Source organism: Monodelphis domestica, chromosome 2, assembly GCF_027887165.1.
Source record: "Monodelphis domestica isolate mMonDom1 chromosome 2, mMonDom1.pri, whole genome shotgun sequence".
Lineage (NCBI taxonomy): Eukaryota > Metazoa > Chordata > Mammalia > Didelphimorphia > Didelphidae > Monodelphis > Monodelphis domestica.
The window spans coordinates 267122610-267145924 of record NC_077228.1 but is presented as its reverse complement, the minus strand read 5'-3'; the positions used below and the strand labels follow the sequence as shown (position 1 = coordinate 267145924).

General features: G+C 43.4%; 2 protein-coding genes across 2 annotated transcripts; both read right to left on the bottom strand.

Moving 5' to 3' along the window:
• Nucleotides 1–48: 48 nt before the first annotated feature.
• CFB (complement factor B) lies at nt 49–6694 on the bottom strand. The gene is made up of 18 exons (XM_007483572.3): nt 6293–6694; nt 5791–6015; nt 4991–5176; nt 4669–4842; nt 4301–4402; nt 3988–4124; nt 3289–3427; nt 2906–3037; nt 2468–2569; nt 2221–2358; nt 1813–1910; nt 1562–1679; nt 1181–1331; nt 1018–1094; nt 836–936; nt 615–747; nt 482–531; nt 49–274 (listed from the first exon to the last, which is right to left on the bottom strand). Exons 1-18 carry the CDS (start codon nt 6375–6377, stop codon nt 125–127), a joined length of 2298 nt encoding a protein of 765 aa, XP_007483634.1. The 5' UTR covers nt 6378–6694; the 3' UTR covers nt 49–124.
• Nucleotides 6695–7013: 319 nt separating this feature from the next.
• On the bottom strand, nt 7014–22962 carry C2 (complement C2). The gene is made up of 18 exons (XM_001376340.4): nt 22806–22962; nt 22459–22668; nt 21985–22170; nt 19913–20086; nt 19501–19599; nt 19033–19166; nt 18361–18499; nt 16617–16757; nt 15517–15606; nt 11440–11580; nt 9396–9490; nt 9155–9266; nt 8842–9007; nt 8677–8753; nt 8411–8502; nt 7844–7970; nt 7588–7637; nt 7014–7429 (listed from the first exon to the last, which is right to left on the bottom strand). Exons 1-18 carry the CDS (start codon nt 22906–22908, stop codon nt 7235–7237), a joined length of 2331 nt encoding a protein of 776 aa, XP_001376377.3. The 5' UTR covers nt 22909–22962; the 3' UTR covers nt 7014–7234.
• Between the last annotated feature and the right edge of the window lie 353 nt (nt 22963–23315).

Below are 23315 nucleotides of genomic sequence, written 5' to 3'. Positions count from 1 at the left end.
TGACTGCCAGAATTCCTCATCCCTACACATAGAACTCAAACACAGGAATGATTGAAGTTCTTTGTTTTAATTTTCCCAGACAATAAGTATTTCCCATGCCTCTGTTCTGTCCCCATAGAAAATCTCACAAGAAGGCTAGATCCTCATCCTTCAGTTTCTCCCGAAGCCAAGGCAATACTTGGAAGAGGTTGACGTGGAAGTCACGGGCGTGGGAGGGAATGGCTTTGTTGGGTCGTTTGCAGACATCTACCACACCCCAGCTAATCACACCCACCTAAGGAAAAGTTAGGCGGAATGATATATTGGTCATTTGGATGGTATCCACCAGAAATTCCAAAAACATAGGTTTTTGAGGAACCTTCCCAAAACCAGATAACAGTCCAAGGATCCCCCTCTCCCCTTAGAATTAAGCTGCTATGCTAAATGGTGGCCTCAGGAGGACACTTTGCCTCCTGAGATGGAAGGAGAAAGAAAGACTTACTTGAATGAAACGGCTTTTCTTGTGAATAATAAGTGGACCACCAGAATCCCCTGTAGGAAGAAAGAGAAAACCATAAGCCTATAGAAGATGATTGTGTCTTGAAGAAAGGGCATTAAAGAGAAAGCTTTCTTGCCTTTACAGGTGTTGGGGTCAGCGTGAGGACTTGATCCCCCAGTGCAGAGGAATCGGGGTGTTACTACATCAGAGATATCCCTTACTTTCTCATAGCCTTGGGCTTTGAGGGCATCTCGTTCACAGCTGGCTTTCTGTGGGCCACAATAAGAAGAGATGGGTTTGTGGGAGAAGGAACTTAAAGAGAAGTGGGCTTCCTGCAAGGTTCTCCCATGTCCTTACCATTTCCCCATTCTTTATGTATACTTCCTTCTGCATCAAGTTGTTCTTGTCCTCAAACACAAATAGAGCTTTGACATTCTTTTCAGGCAGCAATTCTTTCTCTGATGGGAAAAAAAAAACAGGTTCACATCTTTCATCCATCTATTAGGTTCTTTCATCTTTTGATGTCCCATTTATCTCACCATGTTGTTGGCACGTGGTTGATAATGGGAGCCTCAAAGCCCGAGTTGTTGGCTCTGTGCATGGAAGACAGATGGGTCTGTGTAGGAAAGAGAATCTAAGTTGAGCATCATGCTGTTTAGGGCTCTAAGTCCTCAGTCCCTTCCCAGACCCAAGGATTCTGACCGGAGGTCTTTTGTGAATATGAACTTCTTCTTGAGCTTGACGAGGGCAATGTCATAGTCATAGAATTCAGCAATCCCTTCAGCTTTTTTTCTATTGATGTCATAATCAGGGTGGAAATAGACACTGTCTACCTCCCTGTTCTGCACACCTCCTGGAATAAAGGAAGAGGAAATGGCAATCACCTCTAAGCTACTGCTGTGGCCCTAGTCCCTGTTTTACTCTTTCTGGCCCTGATCAAGAGAGTAAAGGAAAGTGGGTGGGAGGTGGTATGCAGGTAGGTATATAAAGGTGATTAGGAAATTCCCATCGATGAGAAGTATTTTTATGAAGAAATAATTGGGAAGCTGGATTGAAGGAAATTAAGAACTAGAGCTGCCTTACCTGCATCAACCTTGACATTATGGGCCTGGTCATCCACATTGAAGCAATGGGCAGCTGTCAGCACATAGTATTCTGATACCACAGCCCCTTTACAGGACTCTTTTCCTGCAGAGGGTCGCTATAGAGAGAAATTGGGTGGGCAGGAGAAAGGGGTTACATCCCTAGCTATAAGCATTCCCTGATATAACCTCACCCTGTTCTGTATTACCTCCCAACTTCTCCATCCTGCCACACCATTCCAGAACACTCACAATAACATTGATGGAGACATGCCAGGGTTGTGCTTCATGGCGTCCACTTTTGTGGCGTCCCCATGCTATCCCACACAGACTTAGAGCTTTACTTTCATCTAGGAGAGAGAAAACCAAGTAGTTGTTGCCTCTTAGTTCCCCTAATGAGAGTGGACTCAAGCTAGAGACAGGACACCTGGGTTGAACAAGTTAGCCCTCACTATTCCATTATTTTATTATTAGAGACAAATGGGAATGGAAAATTGGAACGGAGGGAAACTTAAGGTTTCATCAAAATAGAGGGAGATTGACCATTAGAAAGTATCTCTGAACTTTTAGGAAGAGAAGACTGGGGTAGGAATGAGTTAAGTGATCAGGGCCAATGGATTCTTGTGTCACTGAATAATAGTTCCACCTCCAGGCACCTACCAATCATCATGTAGAAGACATTCTCTAGGTCTTCCATGTCCTTAACTTTGAACACATGCTTTTCTCCATCCTTCTTTGAAGCCAAAGCATTGATCTTCTCCTGGTCAACAAGGGGACCAATTCCAAATACATAGACATCTAAGGAAGAAAGCAAAATTTGAGGGCCTCCTGAATCTCTGAAAGGAGCTGTATCTAATCCAGACCTCGGGGTCTTTACCTTAATTGTTCAAGGATCTTGGTTACTCACCCAAATAATTTTCCCTTGGGTTTTTACGGTTCCTTCCAATATCCAGAAACTCTCGGATCTGCTCAATAGCAGCCACAGGGTCCCCTCCCATGTTGTAATTTCCTACATGTATTGAAGGAAATGGGGATTATGTTCCTAAAATGGCAACAAGGCAGGCTGACAGAGGTGTGAAGAAGTGACATTATTGTTCAGAGCCATAAAAATAGCTGATGGAAAAGGAAATCATGGCAACATTGGGAGATGAGAGTCCTCCTGGTCTTCTCTGACTGGTAAGAGGCATGAAGCCAAAAGACTAAATGAGGAATCATCCTCAGAGAGTTAGGGAGTAGTGAAGGAGTTAGAGGATCACCCGGGAGGTCTGGAGGGTCACCCAGAACCTAAGGTTTAGGGAAAACAAGCAGGAGGGTTGGAGAGTTCCCCAGGGAAGTTTCTTCTAACCGTCAGTCATGAGCACGATCACGTGGCGTGTTTTATTCCAATTAATATCATTTTGGGACTCCTGTAGGATCATCATCTCATACAACATTGTTAGTGCCTTTTTTGTGTTCGTCCCTGCCTTTAATCGGTGATCTGCAGGAAGGAACAAGGTCATCATCCCCTCTCTTCATACTTCTGATCACAACCTCCTGATCCACCTTTCACTACCCTTCATTTTCCTTATCCTTTACCCAATAGACCTGCCTCTACCTCACCCCCTATACCCATCACCTATATACTTTATAACTTCCTAATCCCACTGAAACTCTGCTAACTTCCTCTGACCCTGCCCCCTCCCATAGGAACAGACTCCAGCCCAACCCCCTAGGCACCAGTGGCCAGACCTGAGTATTTGATCTTCTCCAGCTCCTGCTTGACCCAGTCTGCATTACTGCTTTCCTTATCTGACAGTTTGACCACAGCTTTGGCTTCTGTGGCATAGGTCACTACTGCATACCGTGGCTCCACACCATAACTCGCCACCTGGCAGAAGGACACAGGAAAATGCTGGAGTGGCTCAGGAAGTGACAGGAGGGAAGAATCTACTGGGTAGGTGACAGCCAGGATGTAGAGCACCCGTGGTTCATAGCTGGTTCAGAGACAAGGGATCTTGAAGCCAGCAGAAATTTGGGAGAATCTAGGGAGTAGGGTGGCAGGATGAGCTGAGGGAAAAGGAGAATAGAGACAAAGACAAGTTGGGAGGGAACACTTCTTCAGGTCCTTAAAAGCTGAGCTTTGTTACCACCTCTTCTATGAAGACTTTCCTCCTAAGAAAGACTATTCCTATCTGACCACACAACACTTTGTTTTAGGCCTCTTTGGTGTATGTATTATCTAGCACTTATGGTTATCTGTTTCTGCATCATCTCTCCCACAGCTAGACTAAGCTCTGTGACACCAAGAACTGGGCCTTATCCAAACTTTCTTCCCGTGTCACACAGACTTCTTCATTAATGCTATTGTTAATTTGATGGGGAGGCAGTGGGACACCTTTGGGATCAGTCTTGGGATACCCAAGGAGGGGGCAGGCTGCTAGCCACTACCTTGTCAATAAGGCTGCTGAGACACTTTTTGGCTCCTGTGAAGTTGTTCTTGCCAATGCTATCTGATGCATCTAGCACTAGGTAGATGTTCATGGATCCTGCAGGGTCCAGGACAATCTTCCGATTCTGCTGCCCCCCTGGGAGGGAAACAAGGTATGGAAAGCTTGGAAGCCCCTCCTCCAGTATGCCCACCTCCCCCTTTCTTCAGAGTCATTCTCTTTCCACTCCCCTTCCTGGGACTTCTCCCCCAAAGCTGTCTCTTCCTGTTCCTAGTGTGTATATGCATACTTGTTAACATACACAGAGCACATACCTGGGCTATACTCATCATCTGCATCAGCCCCTTCAATGGTCTCTGTCAGAGAAGAGATGAAGGCAGCAGACACCTCCTCCGGAGTATCATACATGAAAGAGTCTTCGGGTAGAGATCAAAGGTAGAGTCAAGAATGGTGAATGACTGGGAGAATGACCATATGCTGAGAGCAGAGAGAGCAAGGGAATTTATGGAAGTAAGAGAAATAGTCCTAGAAGGATTTGGAGGGAGAGGGGGTTGAGACAGAGAAGAGAACATTGGATGAAGAGCAGGAGTGAGTAGGGGATTCAGAGCTAGAAATAGTATGGCAGGTACAGAGAATTCTAGAGCCGCAGTAAAGACCAGAGACAAAGTTTACTTGGAGGCACCTCGGCAAGAGGGCTCTGTGCCACTCCAGGATCCGTCTTCCATGCAGGTGCGCTTCTGGGAGCCTTGTAAGGTGAGCCCTTGGCCACAGTGGTAGGTGACACTATCCTCAGGTCGGTATTGTCTGCCTGCCTTCCTTGTTCCAATGGGGATGCCAGGGTCCTGGCAGTAACCCGCTGCGGGAAGTCAGCAAGGTGAGATCTCAAGCCTGCCACTGGGGAAACAAGGCTGAGCCGACATGATGTTTGGGATAAAGGAGGTCTGTCCTAGCACTAAGGGAACTGGGGAATCAGGAGGGAGAGTTCTGTAGAAGGAAGAACTCACCACCATTATCACAGATAGTTGTATGTCCATCCCAACGGCCAGTGGACTGGCAGGTACGATTGACGGAGCCACGTAGGTTATACCCATCATAGCAATGGAAAGAGATCTCTTCACTTATATTGTAGAAGCGTTTTCTTGGCCAGAAGTCACCATTCTCAAAGTCCTCGGGGCCTGGACATTGGATTGCTTTAGGAACAAAAGGGAGGGAAAGAACAACAGGGCATCAGAAGGGAAGAGAGGAATCCTCAGAGGGTATCTCCTCGGTTTTGCAGTCCTTGTCTTAAGAATAGAATGTTAATACTACTATGGGCATGTCTACAGATCTCCAACTTCAATTCCTTGATATTTGTAATGCCAAGTATCTAGTTTTACAAGTAAAGAAACTGACTTTGCCAGGGTCACACAGCTAGTTAGCTTTGGAGTCAGAATATAAGCCTAGATCTCTTGTGGTGCTCTGAGGCTAAAATTGGGGTTACTATTAGGGATGATATTAGGATTGGTATTGGGATCCCAAAGCGTGCCGATTCCAGTTTCCTAACCCACTTTCCCTCTCCTTGCTAATCAAGACATATGCCCAGGCCTTTCCCTCACCCTATACTCTAAACAGCTCTGACTGTAGCCCAAACAATACATTCTTGGCCATATGGGCAAAGCCTATTGACAAACCTCATCTCAAACCAAACCTTAAGCTTCATCATAACCACAGACCTCAATCGAACCTCAGTCCCAACTCTACCCCCAGCCCTAACCTTCATCCCTCTCCCTCCCAAATCCATTAGCCAAACCCATGCACTCCTCACCCCTGCACTCAGCTTTTTTAACTATCTTCTTAGTGTTGGTCTGCAGGGCACTCCAGGCCCCCCAAGGCTTGCAATTACGGATCTTCATGGGATAAGGGTAGTAGCCAGGTGGGCACGTGTATTCCAGAAACTGGCCATCCTTGAGAACTTGAAAAGAGCCACCTGCGATCTCTATTCCCTCCAGAGGACATGTTTTGTTGGGCTCAGATGGTGCTGAGCTCACGCCTAGAGAGAGCAGATCATAGGATTCTCAAATCCCCTCATCTTTGAGCTGAGGAAACTGGAGGCAGAAAAAAAATTATGTCCACAGCAATAAAGGAGAAAGAGAAAGAGTCAGGATTTGAATTCAGGTCCTCTGATTCCAAAACCCAGTTCAGTGACAATAGCAGAGGTTCAGACAAAGGAGTCAAGAAAGAAGTACTCTGAGAAGGTCTGTAAGGCCAGGTGCCTCAGCTGCTCTGCTCCAGGGGAGACCCAGCAGGAGACAGGGCAGCTAACTTACCAGCAGCTAGAAGTCCTAGGAACAAGGGAAGAACACAGAGCCTGGCCCACGATTTCTTCTTCATAGTGATGGGAAGAGAGGCCATTTATACGGTCCCCTCTTTCCCACTCTCTAAGTGAGCGGACAGCTGAGGGGAGAGGGTCCCCAGATAAGAATCGTCTCTCTCTGAATGTATCAGGGACTGAAGCTCTATGCTGAGTCCAAACTCTAATCCCTGGATTGCTCCTGCTTTCCCCTCATCAGCACCCCGCACTTCCCTTTATGCAATCTCTCTTCTGGCACCTGTAGTTTGCCCCACCCCCCAGCATCACTTTCGGTAATGCCCAAGGGGAGCATGTGTATGTGTGTGTTTGTCTTGAGGCCCTTTTCACTGGAAGCCTAGGAAACCGAAACCAATCCCTGTCCCACCCTTTACTGCCCAGGGCTCAGGGATCTAGTTTCAAATTTCCTAGCCTTCTGCTCTTACCCAGACCCCCGGCCCTCTGCCCAGCTCCCACCATGATCTAGGAGTAAAGCCCGCTCCCCTTTCCTGACGTCTCTGAGCTCCCCCTCCCTGGTCTGGGTAATGGGATAGCTGGGTAAAGTCCAGAGTATATTTGTCTATCGAGGTCTCTGACCTCCTGCCCTTTCCTAATTCCTGGAATCTTTTTGGTGGTTTCCACCACTTTCTCCAGCCCAAGCCCAACTCTGCCCCACAGACAGATAACAGAGTAGATGGAAATATGGGGAAATAGCAAAAATTTATTAATGTCATAATTGGGAAAATCCCAGAAGGGGCAGGGAATGGAATGGAAGGGGGGGGGGTGGGATGGAGGTGTGATAAGATAGAGAAGAGACCCAAACATCTGGGCAGCTAGAGCTGGAGGCCAGGCAGGTCTCTGCTAGAGAGATCAGGGTCTTAAGACTTGGAAATCAGTAGCTGGACACTAGGAAGGTCAGGATTCAGGAAGCTGGCCCAAGGGGAAGAAAACGTAAGACATTTTTCAGATGTTGTCTCAACCAGGGCTGAAGTCGAAAGACGCTGATGTGGAAATCTCGGGCTATCTTGCCAGCTGAGGGTGGGTGGCGATTCACCTTAGTTGGGGCTGCTGCCTTTTTTGAACATGGATTGTATAAACCCCAGCTCACCAGTCCCACCTAAATAAGGAAGAGAAGAAAATAAAATAATCCAGTCTCTGGCCATTCCTCAGAGCTTTCCATGTAACCTAGCATCCCCATCCCACTCTCTACTAGAGATCCTATAATCTCTGCCCCAGAGTCAAATCCAGGTAGTTCCTTTCCCCTAGTCTCCTTACCTGAAAATACCTGTATCTGTTCTGAAGGAAAATTGCCCCTCCAGATTCTCCTGCCAAGAATGGGAAGAAAAGAAGCACTATCAGCCCAGCTCCCATCCAGCTCCCATCCCTTTCATCCTAGTTGCCACCATTCTAAAACCTTAGGCCAGACAGCTAGGCAGTGGCATGATTATTCCTGACCAAAGGGACCAGTCTTCTGCCTCCACCAACACTGCCTTGCTTTCCCCCCAGGCACCCTGTGGTCCTCCACACTCACCCTTGCAAGGGGAAGCATCATTTCCAGTGCCACTACACAGAAATTGGTCAGTCACCACTTCTTTCACATCAGTGAGGTTAGGGAAAACCTCTTTGGCCTGGGAAACAGCCTGGAGGCAGATTGTCCGCTAGGTTGGGGGTGAGGGGAGAGAAGGAGGAAGGAAATATTAGGGGGATAGACAGCAAAAGCTCATAGGATGGAAAGATTTTAAGCTGGAAAACAAGCTTAAAGTCCCACCCCTTCTTATTTACAGATAAAGAAACTGAGAAGCCTAGAGAGTTTGAAATGACTTTTCCAAGGTGGCATGGTATCAGAATTAGGATTCTAATCCATATCATAAATGGTGGAGTTAAATTGTCAAATTCAAGGAGCGCTCTTCCCATTCTGCTCCACTGTCTTTCCAAAGACCCTTGAGGAGCAGGCTGGAAGGACACAGGGAGGATATTGGGGTCAAGTTTTTAGAGTATACCCCTTGGTATACCATGGTAGGGAGTTCATTTTGAAGAAGCCTTCCCTGCCTCTGCCCACTTCTCTTCCCCCATCACTTCCCTCCTTCTGGGTCCTCACCTCATTCTCTTCCTTGAGAACAATGTCCATTATTTCATCATCCAGGGAGACAAAGTGAGCAGGGATTTCGTTTTTCTTCAAAAGTATATTCTCTGAACCAGAGAGAAAGGCACCATCTCTATATGTCCCCTCATGTAAGACCACAGGCATCTGCTTGTATCCTCCCTCACCTCCCAATTCTACCCCAGTCCCACTATCTGGTCTCTCATAGTCCCCTGCCCTCCTCTGAGATTTGGACATCTTTTTTTTCCAGCCTCTCACATTACCATGGTCAGAACAGGTACTGGCTGGTGAACGCCGCAGAGCCAGGTTGGCCCCCACAGTACAAGGAAGACAGATGGGTCTGGAGAAGAAGATAGGAATCAGGAGAGGCCTGCCCAAGGGCTTTGTCCCTTCCTTCCACTGCTTGAGATATCCCCTGGTTCTTGCACCTGGCATGACTGGACATCTTGACCTTCTCAGTCAGCTTCAGCAAGGCAATGTCATTTCCATAGAATTCTTCAATCCCTTGCTGCTTCTTGGCATAGACATCGAACTCTTCTGGAATGAACCACTGCTCAATCTGCATCTCTCTGCCTCTCTTTGACTTAGGATCTCCTAGGGATATGAAGTAGCAGGTTGAGGAGCCCAGCTCCTATATTCCTAAGGGGCAACAAAATTTCTGGGAGAGAAAGAGAGTGTTGAACCAAGAGTCAGTTGCCTGGGTCCTCTAGGGTTAGGGGGACTTTCCCCTCTTCTTCTTACCCACAATGACTCTCCACAGGTCGATGTTATTCTTTTTATGGAAGCAGTGGGCAGCAGTCAGGACCCATTGATCAGAGATGAGTGCCCCTCGGCATGTATCTGTGCTGCTGGGCTGTAGGAAAGGAGAATGTCAGCTTTAGAGACCCTGCAGTCTAGTTTCTTAGCCCTTCACTCTCCTTACCCCTACATGCACATCCAATTCTATATCCTCATGGATGAAGATAGACAACCCAGTTGTTACCTTGATGATGACATGCCAGGGTGTCCTCTCTTGGGCTGAAGCATTGGTTGACATATTTCCCACACCACAGACAGTGTCCACAAACTTGGAGATATCTGTGAACAAGATGAAATAATAGACCCTGGGGTGAGGAAGGAAATTGTTGGAAAGGGTATTCTTAGTTGCTCATGGTTAAGCCAAGCTAATATAAGAAAAATTACAATCCTACCTAAATTAATTTACTTATTCAGTACCATATCAACCAAACTACCAAAAAACTAGTTTATAGAACTAGAAAAAATAACAACAATTCATCTGGAAGAACAAAAGATCAAAAATATTAAGGGAACTAATGAGAAAAAAGTGTGAAGGATGGTAGCAGATCCTAAACTGTACTCTAAAGCAGTAATCATCAAAAACGATTTGGTACTGGTTAAGAAATAGAAGGATGAACCAATGGAATAGACTGGGAATAAATGTCCTCAGAAATCTAATGTTTGATAAACCCAAAGATCCCTGCTTTTGGGATAAGAACTCACAATTTGACAAAAACTGCTGGGAAAATTGGAAAACAGTATGGCAAAAATTCAGTTTGAATCAATATCTCATACTGTATTCCAAGATAAAGTCAAAATGGATATATGATTTAGACATAAAAGGGTGATAAAAATAAATAAAATATAAATAATTTACCTTCCATATCTATGGGGAAGGGAAGAACTTGTGACCAGCAAGAGACAGAGAACATTACAAGATGGAAAATGGATAATTTTGATTAACTTAAATTAAAAAGGTTTTGTACAAACAAAACCAATGAAACCAAGAATAAAAGGGAAACAATAAACTGGGGGTGGGGAATTTTTATAACAAATTTCTCTAATAAAGGTCTCATTTCTCAAATATGTAAAGAACTAAATCAAATTTATAAGAATACAAGTCATTCCTCAATTGACAAATGGTCAAGGGATATGAATAGACAATTTTCAGAAGAAGAAATCAAAGCTATCAATAACTATATGAAAAAATGTTCTAGATCACTCTTGATTAGAGAAATGCAAATTAAAACAACTTTAAAGTACCACCTCATACCTATTAAATTGTACAAAACAACAGTAAAGGAAAATGACAAATGTTAAAGAGGATGTGGCAAAATTGGGACACAAATGCATTATTAGTAGAGTTATGAATTGATCCTGTCCTTTTGGAGGACAATGTGGAAATATGCCCAAAGGGCTCCAAAACAATGCATACCCTTTGATCCAGCAATATCACTACTAGATCTCTATCCCAGAGAGATAAAAAAGGGGGGGAGAGAAGGACCTACTTGTACAAAGATATTTATAGTTGCTCTTTTTGTGGTGGCAAAGAATTAGAAATTAAGGGGATGTCAATCAATTGGTTAACAGATGAACAAATTGTGGTATATGAATCAGGTAATGAAATACTATTGTGCTATAAGAAATGATGGATACAATTTCAGAAAGAGATGGAAAGACCTACATGAACTGATGCAGAGTGAAATGATCAGCTGTGATAGATTAAACTATTAATGGCAATACAATGATCCAGGAAAATTCTGAGAGACTTATGACAAAGAATGCTCTCCATCTCCAGAGAAAGAACTGTTGGAGTCAGAATGCAAATAAAAGCATATGATTTTTCACTTGTTTAGCTGGGTTTATGTTTTGGGATTTTGGTTTTATAAGACTAGTCATTTACAAAAATGAACAATGTGGAAATGTGTTTTGCATGATAATACATGTATAACCCAGATCAAATTGTCTATCAGCATTGGGAGGGGGAAGGGAAGTAAAGGAGGGAGGTAAGAGTTCAATCATATAACTTAGAAAAACTTGTATGGAAATTTGTTACAACATATAATTGGTAATAAATAAATAAATATTTGAAAGTTAAAAAAAGGAAACGAAAGAAAGAGAAGGGTGTTCTTTTCCTAGCAGTGTTCCTGTAGGTTCATTACTTCCTTTTAGACTGGGACACATTCGGCCCATATGTCCCATATTGACCACCTGGGCTTTGGCTCCTTGGAGGGGAAAAGTTCACTCACCCAACATATTCTCAAAGACCTGGAGGAGGGCTTTGGAGTCTGGGAGAATGAAGGCGTGCCTTTCTCCATCCTTCTTGGACCCCAGCTCATTTAGTTCTTTCCAATCTACATCCAGTTTCCCCACACCAATGGCATAGATGTCTGGTGGAGGACAGAAGAGACAATTCAAAATTCTTGGGTTATGCAGCTGCCTAGTAGGGATAAAAGAGGCTACTTTTATGTAGGTTACTGGTGGACTTTAGAACTAACAAGCTCCAGCATACGGTTTTGGAGACTGGAATCCATAAGCCCAATATGTAATGTGCCACTTTTTTTGTGAAACTGAAGGGCAAACAATGCACTGAATTATTGTTTTCTGATTGAAAAGAAACAATAAAGTTCTTCACACCTCACCCCTGACCCCTTTGGAGGAGATAACTCATTATGCAAGTGACTAGGAATGTGAATGGAACTCTTAAAAACTCTCCAGGAACCAGGAAGCTTCTTTAATTGATTGAAAGTGAGCTTGAGATGGTAAATAGAAAAACCAACTCAGGCCAGGGCATACCTGTAAACAAATATCAAATCAATTTGTGGTATTCTGGCATGCAAATCACTATTTTGTTTGGTATCCATAAGGGAGCTGGCTAGTGGCACATGCCCCTAGACTGCAGAGTATTCTGAAGGTTCATTTAGGCTTGGGAGAACTTTAAATAGAGCTTTAGGTTAGAAAATGTGAGTACCACTTAGATTGGGCCTATAATTTATTATAGTCAGATTATATATATAGTCATATTATATATATATATACACACATATATATTGTCCTGACATTTTGTTTCTATACTTCTATATTTGTGATTGTTCAGTGGTTTCAGTTGTGACTCCATCTGAGGTTTTCTTGGCAAAGATACTGAAGTGGGTTGCCGTTTCCTTCTCATTTTACAGATGGGGAATTGAGGCAAACAGGGTTAAGCGACTTGCCCAGGATCACACAGCTAGTAAGTGTCTGAGGCCTGATTTGAACTCAGGAAGATGAGTCTTCATGACTCAAGGTCCGGCACTCTATCTGCTTCATTACCTGGCTGCCCAAATGGGGTTTACAGATCAGGAAAGGTTGGAGAATAGTTAAAGAAAAAAACTCTGGGATCAAAGGCAAGGTACCCTGGACCTCTTCCAAGAAGGAGGTTGGAATCCCTAGAAAACTGACCCACTTCAAGGTGAGTAAAATCACATTTTGCTGTTGGGTTTTCAGAGCTGTGCTAAAGCTAATTCTTCAATTTTCAGGGTGAGCATTTACGTCTCGGATATGGAAAACAAATCAAGGCTTAATTTCTTGTTCTATTGACTGTCTAGACTTAAGAGAACGAGAAGGAAAAAAATGTTAATAACGCAGATTAAACTTAAAAGTATCCAGTATACATCCTGCCCACTATCCATCCCCTTTTTTACCCCCAGCCCCACCCCAGGGAGTTGTTAAAACATTTACCAGCACACCCCTAGCTTTACCAGAGCACACATCCCCATCCTGCCATTGAGAGGTCAGTGGCTATTGAAATGTTTGTAATCTTAGAAGAAACCACAAAGTTGAACTTTTAGGATTTTCCCTTTATCTCCAAGTTTCCTTCTGGCTGGAAAGCTATGAAAATACAATTTTTCAGTTCCTTCATGACAGATCGTTACAACAAATCTCACAGCTTTGCCCAGTGACTTAGAATGTACAAAGTGAAAATACCAGAGACGATCACTAAAATACTCTTTTTCTCCTTCCTAGGTGTCTCTTAGAAATAAATCTGTCCCTAGGATAACATGGCCTGGTAGATGCAGAATAGTGCAATGGAAATGGTTAGAATGTGAGCACTCTCAAAGCGGACAGTCTTTCCTCTGGCTTTGTTTCCTCAGTGCTTACATAGCACAATACTTGGCATATAGTAGGTTATTTTTTTTTGTAAAAACCCTTAGCTTCCATCTTATAATCAATACTGGGTATTGGTTCCAAGGCAGAAGAGATGTAAGGGCTAGGCAATGGGGATTAGGGGACTTGCCCAGGGTCACACAGCTAGGAAGTGTCTGAGGTACTGTGAATCTTAAAAACTACTCAGATTGTACCTTAGAAGATTTGGTTAAGCTATTCCCCTATTGTAACAATGGAGATACTCGATCAGGAATGTATTGAGAACTTTTAAAATTACTCCACCCTACTCAGACAGTGCCTTAGGGGAAGATAAAGTTGTAAACTCCTGATTGAACAATGAAAGTCCCTAACTCATACCTTATAGTAAAGCTAGAACCTTAAGCTAGGTCTGTTTTTAGATCTAATACAAAAAGGTGTTAAGTACCTGTAAAGGTTAAATTAATCACAAAAAGGTCAAGTAATTTACAAAAGGTAAGCTTAAGAAAGAGGTGTGAAGTACTCAGAAGATTTACTCTAACCAGAGAAGGTGAAAAACCAAAGAAGGTGAAAACTAAGAATGGGCAGGCCTGGAAAAAAGCATCTACTGTGATGGGTAGATGTGAAAAATTAGGGGAGGTGACAAAAGAGAAAATTTCTTTAAAAGGAAGGGGTAAAACGTCAGGAGACAATTGAATTCAGTTTGGAGAGTAATTTCAGTTTGGTGAGTGATAAAGACTGACTCTCTCTCCCTTAGGCTCAGGCCTAGGCCATGTTGGCCTAGTAATATAATTTATAATATAATATAATTAATATAATATAATTGACATGATATAATTAATAATATAATAAAATAATATAATTGTGTCAAGGAAGTTCATTCCCTCCCCCTCCTGAGTAGCTTGACCTGTCCATCAAACATTCCTGACATAACACAGTTGCACCAGGTTTGTGCTGTACATCAATAGAAGTCAAGGCTTTGGGCTTATGAGGAGGGAGAAGCAAGAAGAGAAAGAAGAAAAAAGAAGTCGGAAATAGCAGGCAGGTGAGCGGGAAGGAGGAAGAGACTTGCAGGCTAGGTACTACACACTGTCAGGTTATTTATAGGAATGATTGTCTACCCTTTCTAATAAACTTTATAAAATATATATCTGGGTAGAAATATTATTCCAATTATAATATAATTATAATATAACATAACATAATTAATAATATTATAATATAATTACTATACTTTACTCTAATATAATATAGTATAGTACTTGAACCCAGAACTTCCCATCTCTCAGCCTGGCTCTCAATCCACTGAGCCACCTAGCTGTCCCCATACATCCTAATAAAATAGCTGTTGACTGACATTGATGGACTTTGGAGTCAGGAAGACTGGGATTTGAATCTTCCCTCTAACACTAGTTGTGTCACCATGGACAAGTAACCTCAGCTTTAGCTTCTTCATCTGCAAAATGGGACTCAACTGTACCTGTTTACAGGACTGTTGTAAAGATTCATTGAGATAGCACGTAAAATGCTTTTCAAACATTAAAGTCCCATATAAATGTCAATTTACTCTTGTTAAAACAATTTGTTATAGCTTTCCTAGAGCCCTTGGTATAGCTCCTTAATTTTATTATTTATCTATTTATTATTTTATTATTTAAATTAAATTTAAATTTTATTGAGATCTATAATTTGTGGAGCTCTTTCAAGGGCAGGAGGATGAATGCATAGATGAAAAATAATAGGACATACACAATGAGTTATGTCATAGGGCCGGGGCAAGAAAAAGAATCTAACAATGGGGTCTAGGAATATCTAAGAAACAAACACTTTCTGCTGGGGCAATTGAAGAGAAAACAGAATCAATCTCATTCTCTTAAGTCTAGACAGTCAATAGAACAAGAAATTAAGCCTTGATTTGTTTTCCATATCTGAGATGTAATGTAAATGCTCACACTGAAAATTGAAGGAAAACTAACTTCCACTGAGAGATGGAGGAGAATCCATATCTTAAGCACAGTAGGTTCCCAATTAAAAAAAAAAAAGAAAGAAAAAAAATTGACCCATCAAGCTTTCCTGAATTATTTGTCCTATGACAACCCCAGCCATAGAATACAATCACAAATGCCCTTTGTAAAGTGATAGGAACTCCATACAAAAGTAACGTGGTAGAATGATGAGATGATTAGAGGCAGAAATGGGACACTTACCCAGATAATCTGTCCTCTCTTGCCTTATGTTCAACACTTCTTTGATCTTTTTTACAGCTTCCGTTGGAGATCCACCCATGTTGGACTTTCCTTACAATAAGGATGAAAGGTGGTAGAGCAGAATAGAATGAGGCCTGGATTGGAATACCCAACATCATAGCCCGCTCCCCAAAATGCCAAATTTTATGACTTTGAACTCTTGATGGCTTTTATCAGTTAGCACTTAAAGCCCTTCCCAACAACCTGCACCTCAAACTACCCTTTGCTTTTTCTTTCACACTCATTGCACTGTGGCCCAAATGACCTTCTTGCTATTTGTCACATATGGTGCTTCATTTCCTATTTATTTGCCTTTGTACTGATTATTCACCAAGTCTAGGATCTCCCCTTCCTGCTCTTGCATATCTTAAAATCTCAAGTTTTCTTCAGTGTTCAACTCTTACCTTCTTCATTAGCTACCATCTTTTGCTAATTGCTCTCAGCTGCCAGTGCTTTCCCCCCTAAACCAATCTTGTAGCTCCTTTGTATAATTTATACCAATAATTAATATTGAATAAGGCAAAGATTATTATTTTTATTTAAAAAAATGCTTACCTTCTGTCTTGGAACCAATACTTAGTATTGGTTCTAAAGCAGAAGAGTGGTAAGGGCTAGGCAATGGGGGTTAAGTGACTTGCCCAGGGTCACACAGCTAGGATGTATCTGAATTCACATTTGAACCCAGGACCTCCTGTCTCCAGGCCTGGCTCTCTCTCCACTGAGATACTCAGCTGCCCCTTCCCTGGCTAAACTTTAAGCTCTTCAAGGGCAGGAATCCCACCAAGACTAACACATAATAGGTGTTTAATAAATAATTATTAGTGAACTGATTATTGTAACAGAAGTGAGAAAAGTCAGTTTGTATGAAGTTCATGGATCTTCTGAGTCTGGGCAAAACAGAAGAATTCCTAAAAACCCTTGAGACATTATCTCTAGAAAGTTTTTCACTCACTGTAATGCTTGGTTTCTTCCCCTTTAAACACATCCTTACTTCTTCCTGCTTCTGGACAACTTCCTGTATTCTGAGTTCTAAGGTTTATGGAGATCCAGGCACCACTTACCATCTGTCAAAAGGATGATGACATGTCGGATTTTTTCCCAATCTTTCTGCCTTCCTCCAAAAATGGCCATTTCGTTATTCATCATTTCATAGATTTGCATCATGGCTTTGTTGATGTTGGTTCCAGTTCCAATGTCTGGATCTGGAATCAGCAAAGAGGAAGAAATCCCTCAGACAACTCTTACTTGCCATACCTGGGGAGGAAGTCATTAAACAGAAAGAAGTACCCTTCTAGGGGCCTGTTCTGTGACTTAGAACCCTGTGGTCCTGGCAGACCTCCAATTACATCTCCCATTCATAAATCAAGGGCCTCTCCATAGCTGAACACAGAACTAGCTGCCTATTGCATAAACACCACAGCCCAAGGTCATGATGAAAATCCAGAGATCTCAATATGGTGTCCTGTAGTCTCTTATGGAGCAGCACGTAATGTTCCAGTCAACCGAGGCCCCTCTCTCTCCCCACCTTTCCCCAAAGGTACCCACTACAACTGACGTAATTCCTTTTGTCTAGAATGGATTGCTCCATATCCAGCTACTGAAGTTCCTCCCTTCTTTCCAAGCCTAACTCAGTGGCCACCTACCTAGTCCTGAAGCATTCTCTGATCCTCCTTTTCAAACCCCAGGCAGAAGTGAACTGTCCGTCCTCACACTTTTAATACTGGACCTGTCCTTTTCCCTTCTCTCACTCTTACATTCATGTCTTGGCCTACTTTCAGATTATACACTCTCTTAAAACAGGGTTTATGTTTTATGATTATATTCCCAGCACCCAGTTCAATAACCCCCTTATGTAGTAGTTGCCTAATAAAATTTTGTTGAACTGAATTGAATTAACAATATTGAATTTATGTGTAAATATTCATCTAGATAATGAGGTAATGAGTACAGCTATTGGTCCTAAAACAAATCAGGTACACTCACCTATGGCAGCTTCAAAATTATGTTGTCCTGACTTCATGAAGGTAAAAAGATTTAGATTTCCAAACAGCCTAAGATCCCTGCCACCTACTCATCCAGGAGTATCCCTCCACAAAGCCTGCTTTCCCCTTCTTCCACTGGACCCTCCATTTTGTGAAAATCAGTCTGTCTTAATTCTCTTTTGGCCCTATTCTTGACTTTTAGGATTTCAAAATCATGCCCTGTATACCGTAATTCTTCCTCCTCTTCCCCTTGCCCTTACCTTTCAACTCCTTTTTGTGTATAGTCTCCCATTAGAATGTAAGCTCCTTGAGGGCAGGGACTAGCTTTCTTTTTTGCTTGTATTTGTATTTACTTAGCACAGTGTCTGAGATATAGTAAATTCTTCCTTCTTTCCTTTCTTCCCTCCTTCCTTCCTCCTGTTCTCCCTTCCTTTAATCTATTTAGGTTGGATATGAAGGAGTAAAAGCAGGAATACATAGAATCACAAAATATCAGAGTAATAGGGGATCTCAGAAGGTAGCTGGTTTCTACTGTACCTGGGAGGAAACCTCTTTTGTCACATCCCTAACAAAAAGATGCTGGATTTGGAAGCCAGGGCCATACTATCCTCAACTAGAACACCTGGAATTTCCTCACATGCCACTGATAGGCAAAGCTTTTCCTTTGTCTAGTCCAAAACCTTTCCAGCAGAAGGATATAGAACCAGAATGTGCTCTCCCATCATGCATCCCCAATTGTGCGCTCAATCCTTCCCATCTGAAGGCAGCACCCCCTTCTTCTTCCTCCTCTCCCTCCCCACCCCTCCCCACCCCACCCTCGCACCTCCATACTTGAGGTCCTCCAACTTTTTGGCTATTTCCATCTCATCCCGAGAATCCTTGTGAGTAACAGACAAGATGACTTTGGGAGACTTAGCAAAAATGACAATGCCAACGCTGACATTGACATCAAAGCTGAAGATCTATGGGAGGTGAGCCAAAGGAGAAGAGAACATAATGAGATCCTATGAAATATATATGAGGAAAAGGGTAGGGATGGGGGAGGAGGGAAAGAGAGAGGGAGAAAGAGGGAGGAACAGAGAGAGAAAGAGAATGGGGTGGAGAGGGAGAAAGAGAGGGGAAGGAGAAAGAGGAAAAGAGGAAGTGAGAAAGGGAGAGGCTCAAGGAAATGAAACCTAAAATTAGAAACATGGATAGGGACACAGATAGAACCTTATATGAGTGAACTAACAGACATTTGCTGAGTAACCCATGTGAAGAGCATTGAATCAGATACTTTGAAAGGTTGAGCTGAAAACACACACATATATGCAGAAGATAACTTGAGAATACATACAAAATAAAATTGTTTAAGTGGGGTTCATAAGTACTGTTGAAGGGATCAGATTGACTTAAGCTTCATGTGGGAATCTTCCTAGAGGAAGAGGGGATTAAATTAGATCTCAAAAGATGGGAGACAGACAATATGAGGGCCATCTTGACCCCAGTTTCTGACCCTGTCCACCATAAGTTGAGCACTCTCTTTGAAAATGGCAAAGTCTTCTGTACTGACACTCTGGGAGGAATCAAGGAGCAGGTAGAGATTCAGGTGACCTGACCTCTGTATCAGGATGCGCCGGCCAAAATTCTCTGGGAAAAAAAAGGGATAGAAGGAACATGTACAATGTAGAAGACAAAGAAGTGTCAGAGCCCAGATTCCTAGCTGCTCTTGACCTAAAAGGTCTGGGAGACCCTTCTGTTTTACCTAGACAATAAATTTAAATATCACTTCATAGTTTTCTATCCTGCCTGTCCTCCAACCTGAATAGTTGCCTTTCCTAAAATCCCAGCTCTCTCCCCCAAGACTGCCCTTCTAGCTTCTGCTCATGCCCTCTGTGCCCTAGGCCAGCACCAGTCCCTGCCTCAGGCTCACCTTCTCTCCACCCGCTTCAGCTCTGCCTTGTCCCCTCCCCTTAGCTCTCACCTGACTTTTGCATTAGAGGGTTGGTGGCCCCCAGGAGTTGGGAAAAGGAGGTGTCTAGGACTGGGGCCACATCTTCAGGGAAATCATAGGAGTAGGAAGCTGCAGAGGAAGAGAGAGGCCTGGGTTCAACTCATGGTTATGGGAAGGATGTGTTGGTAGAAAGAGTGATTTCTAGTTTTGAGGAGGCCACAAAAGCCCATGAGATACAGTGAGCAGAACCTGACATCAGAAGACCTGAGTTTGAGTCTTGGTTCTACCACTCTGGTGAGTATTCTCCCCTTTGAGCCTTAGTCTTGAGAGATAAGGTATGAGGACATGCTTTGTAAACTATAAACCGAAATGCATGTGTGAGGGTTTCTTGTTGGTCTAAGGAATGAAGAGGGAGGAGAGATAGTGGAGACCTACTACTCACATCTGCAAATGGGCTCAGTTCCACTCCAGACCCTGTTTGCCTGGCACTCTCGTTCCTCAGACCCTATCATGATCAACTTCTCTGAACAACGGTACTTCACTCGATCACCGACACTGAACCGGTTCCCTGTCCGCACCGACCCAATTGGGATCCCTGGGTTTGGGCAATGTCCGGCTGTAAGTAAATAAAAGAGAAAGAAGGATGAAAGGGACAACCCATTCCACATCCCTCCCTAATTCTCTTTTTGTTTTCTTCACCTCCTTACATTTCCTTGTAATTCTATGAGTGTCCATCTACTACATAGCCATCTTTTGAGCCACCTAGAACCACAACTAGAAATATACACCTCAGATTTACGCAAAAGAACACTACCCACATTTGGAGGAAGAACTGTGGAAGTAGAAACACAGAAGAAAAACATTTACTTGATTCATATGATTTGAGGGGGATATGATTGGGGATGTAGACTATAAATGATCATCCGAGAGAGCCAGGCCTAGAGAGAGGAGGTCCTCAGTTCAAATCTGGCCTCAGACACTTCCCAGTTGTGTGACCCTGGGCAAGTCACTTGACTCCATTGCTTAGCCCTTACCACTCTTCTGCCTTGGAGCCAATACATAGTATTGATTCCAAGATGGAAGGTTTTTATAAAAAATTTAAAAATGATCATCCTAGTGCAAACATCAACAACATAGAAATAGGATTTGATCAAGGACACATGTAAAACCCAATTGGCTATGGGAAGAGGTGGGGGAGGGAAGGGAAAGATTCTTGTAACCAAGGAATAATGTTCTAAACTGACTAATCAAATAAAATAAAAAAAAAGAAATATATACCTCATAAGGCTGTCATAAGGATCATAAATTCACCAATTTAGAGCTTGAAGGGACTTTAGAAGCCATCTAGTCCAACCCCCTTGTTTACAGACAAGGAAAGTATGAGACAAGGGGAAGTATCCAAGGTCACAAAGATCAGATAATAAAGATCAGAAAGGCTGGACAGGAACTCTAGAATCAGTCTCTTTCCACTTTACCATACTGTCTATTGAATATAAAACATTTTCATAAACAGACATGTAGAAGTATGTATAAATCAAAGCAAGACAGCCTGGTAAACCTAGGCAAAACCAAGAGGAAGAGGAAGTTTTTATCTAATGACACCTCAATCAGAACTTTTCCTCTTTTCTAGATCCAAACTCTCTTGTACCAATTACTATTCTGTGTTCACTCATTTCTTCAGGCCCTCACTCTTAGGAGGCCATCCACATTTCATTGAAACCTAAGTAGTAGATGAAGTTTTTTTTTTTTGCATTTAAATAGGAGATTTAAAAAAGGGGGTGGGGGGCAAAGCTGGGTGGCTCAGTGGATAGAAAGTCAGGCCTAGAGACTGGAGGTCCTGGGTTCAAATCTGGTCTCAGATACTTCCCAGCTGTGTGACCCTGGGCAAGTCACTTGACCCCCATTGCCTAGCCCTTACCACTCTTCTGCCTTGGAGCCAATACACAGTATTGACTCCAAGAAGGAAGGTAAGGGTTTAAAAATAAATAAATAAACAAACAAATAAATAAATAGAAGACTCCCAAACAAAAGTCTTCAAGATCCAAAGCAATTAAGCTATAATGATGGAAAGACTTGTAGGAAGATTGATATTTTGTCATATCACATGGATGACCACCGGCTTCACCTGCATTTAAGACCAATGTCTCCATGCAACAGATATTGTTGTCAGCTTTCCCCTTGACTTGAGAGCCACAGTTCTTTGCCCAGCCTAGAACCCCATATATTTTCAATGGAGATAATCTACTTTGTATAGAACACCATATAAATGATACCAAGAACTCCACATCTGATATCCAGAAGCAAATAAACCCTTCCCTTGGGTCGCATTTAGCACCACAGGGCCGAAAAGCAGAGCTAAGAATTTACAAACCCTCCGCAGAATTGCTTCAAAAAATTCAAATTGCCATCCCGGCAGTCATTTTTTATAAAACACAGGCGTCTCTGTAGAATCACCCAACCGCATGGCCTTTTCTCCTTGCCCTTCCCAAGTCACCAGCGCCTCCCGATAGTCACCTCCACTGTCGCAGATAGCTGTCTCTCCGTCCCACATCCCATTGGGCCTGCAACGCCTCACTGGGGAGCCCCGTAAGATGTATCCATCCTCACACTCGAAGCTCACGTTGCCACCCACGGGGTGGGATCCTAGCCGGGGACTGTAGGCCCCATTCTCGAAGGCAACAGGAGCTGGACAGCGCATAGCTAGGGAGAGGGGAAAAAATGGTATATGCTGGGGTAAAGGGAGGTGGCTGACACAGAGATGGAATATAATCAAGACTTCTTCATTGAACTAAGCAGAGAGTGCATGAGCGGAGAGCTGGGAACCTCCAGGGAGGGCAGAACGCTTAGGTTGGGGTGAGGGAGCGTCAGAGGCAGGACCAAGGAAGGGTCAGTGACAGGAGTGGGAACTTGGAAGAGGGAGCCAGGTGAAATACAGAACTAAGAAGGAAGTTTACACCACAGCTGGCCCAAACCCGCTGGTCCCCTCACGTTTGCATATCACCCTGGTGACCACGGAGGTGCCTGGGGACTTCCACTGCCCATTGCTGTTGCACAACTGACTGGACACAGGATATGGGTATTTCCCTGGAGGGCACGTGTAAGTGAGGAGGCTTCCTGGGGTCCAACCATGGCTGAGAGTGAAGTTGCCACCCACAATCCTCACATTCCTGGAGCAGGAGGGAGCAGTCACAGACAAGCCTGAGGGGTGAAACACAGAGGCATTAAGAAGAAAAAGAGGGCATCCCGCATGAGTGTCCCAGCCTGGACAGCACTAGCCTTCTCCTGTCCCCATAAAATCTTTTTTTTATCATCCCTACGGCCTTCCCCCTCCTTACCTGCATACAGGGGCAGCAGCAAGAGAGCAAGCAAGAACCCCATAGTCTCAACCTTAGGGGCAGGGACAGGCTGAGAGATGGGAGGAAGGGGGAACAGGGTCATCTGACTTCCCCGAAAACACCACTAGCTCAGCAACTCTGCAGTTTGCTGCCAGGGCAATAGGGAGTGGCAAGGGGAAAAGTTCTTCTGTGTGTATAGGGATGGGGGAAGGGAGGAGGGAAAACACATCTCCATGAAATCGATAACCCCTGGTTCCCTTTTCTGCCTTCCACTCGACCCAGTGACATTAGTGGATTACAATTCAGAGATGTAAAATGTTTTTTGCAAATTGAGCTTGAAGGCCTGCTTGGTTCTGTTCTGTTTCTACATTATACCAAGTATATCTTATTTTCTGTGAGCCTGTGAGATTATCTTCCTAAATAGAAATTGTGGCTAGGCTGTTGCATGGATTTGAAGCTTCACTGCCTTCCCTTAAAGGGTCCCTGAGAAGTATAATAATTAAACTAGAT

Excerpts from the sequence above, each read along its gene's own strand:
- CFB (XM_007483572.3), bottom strand. The coding sequence starts at position 6,377 with ATGGCCTCTCTTCCCATCACTATGAAGAAGAAATCGTGGGCCAGGCTC. Across the intron at positions 3,038-3,288 it reads GGAGAAGATCAAATACTCAG|ATCACCGATTAAAGGCAGGG; the intron begins GTCTGGCCACTG and ends TCCTTCCTGCAG. Across the intron at positions 1,680-1,812 it reads ATGTCTCCATCAATGTTATT|CGACCCTCTGCAGGAAAAGA; the intron begins GTGAGTGTTCTG and ends TTCTCTCTATAG.
- C2 (XM_001376340.4), bottom strand. The coding sequence starts at position 22,908 with ATGACCCTGTTCCCCCTTCCTCCCATCTCTCAGCCTGTCCCTGCCCCT. Across the intron at positions 9,267-9,395 it reads CCTGGCATGTCATCATCAAG|CCCAGCAGCACAGATACATG; the intron begins GTAACAACTGGG and ends CCTTTCCTACAG. Across the intron at positions 9,008-9,154 it reads CCTGTGGAGAGTCATTGTGG|GAGATCCTAAGTCAAAGAGA; the intron begins GTAAGAAGAAGA and ends TCATATCCCTAG.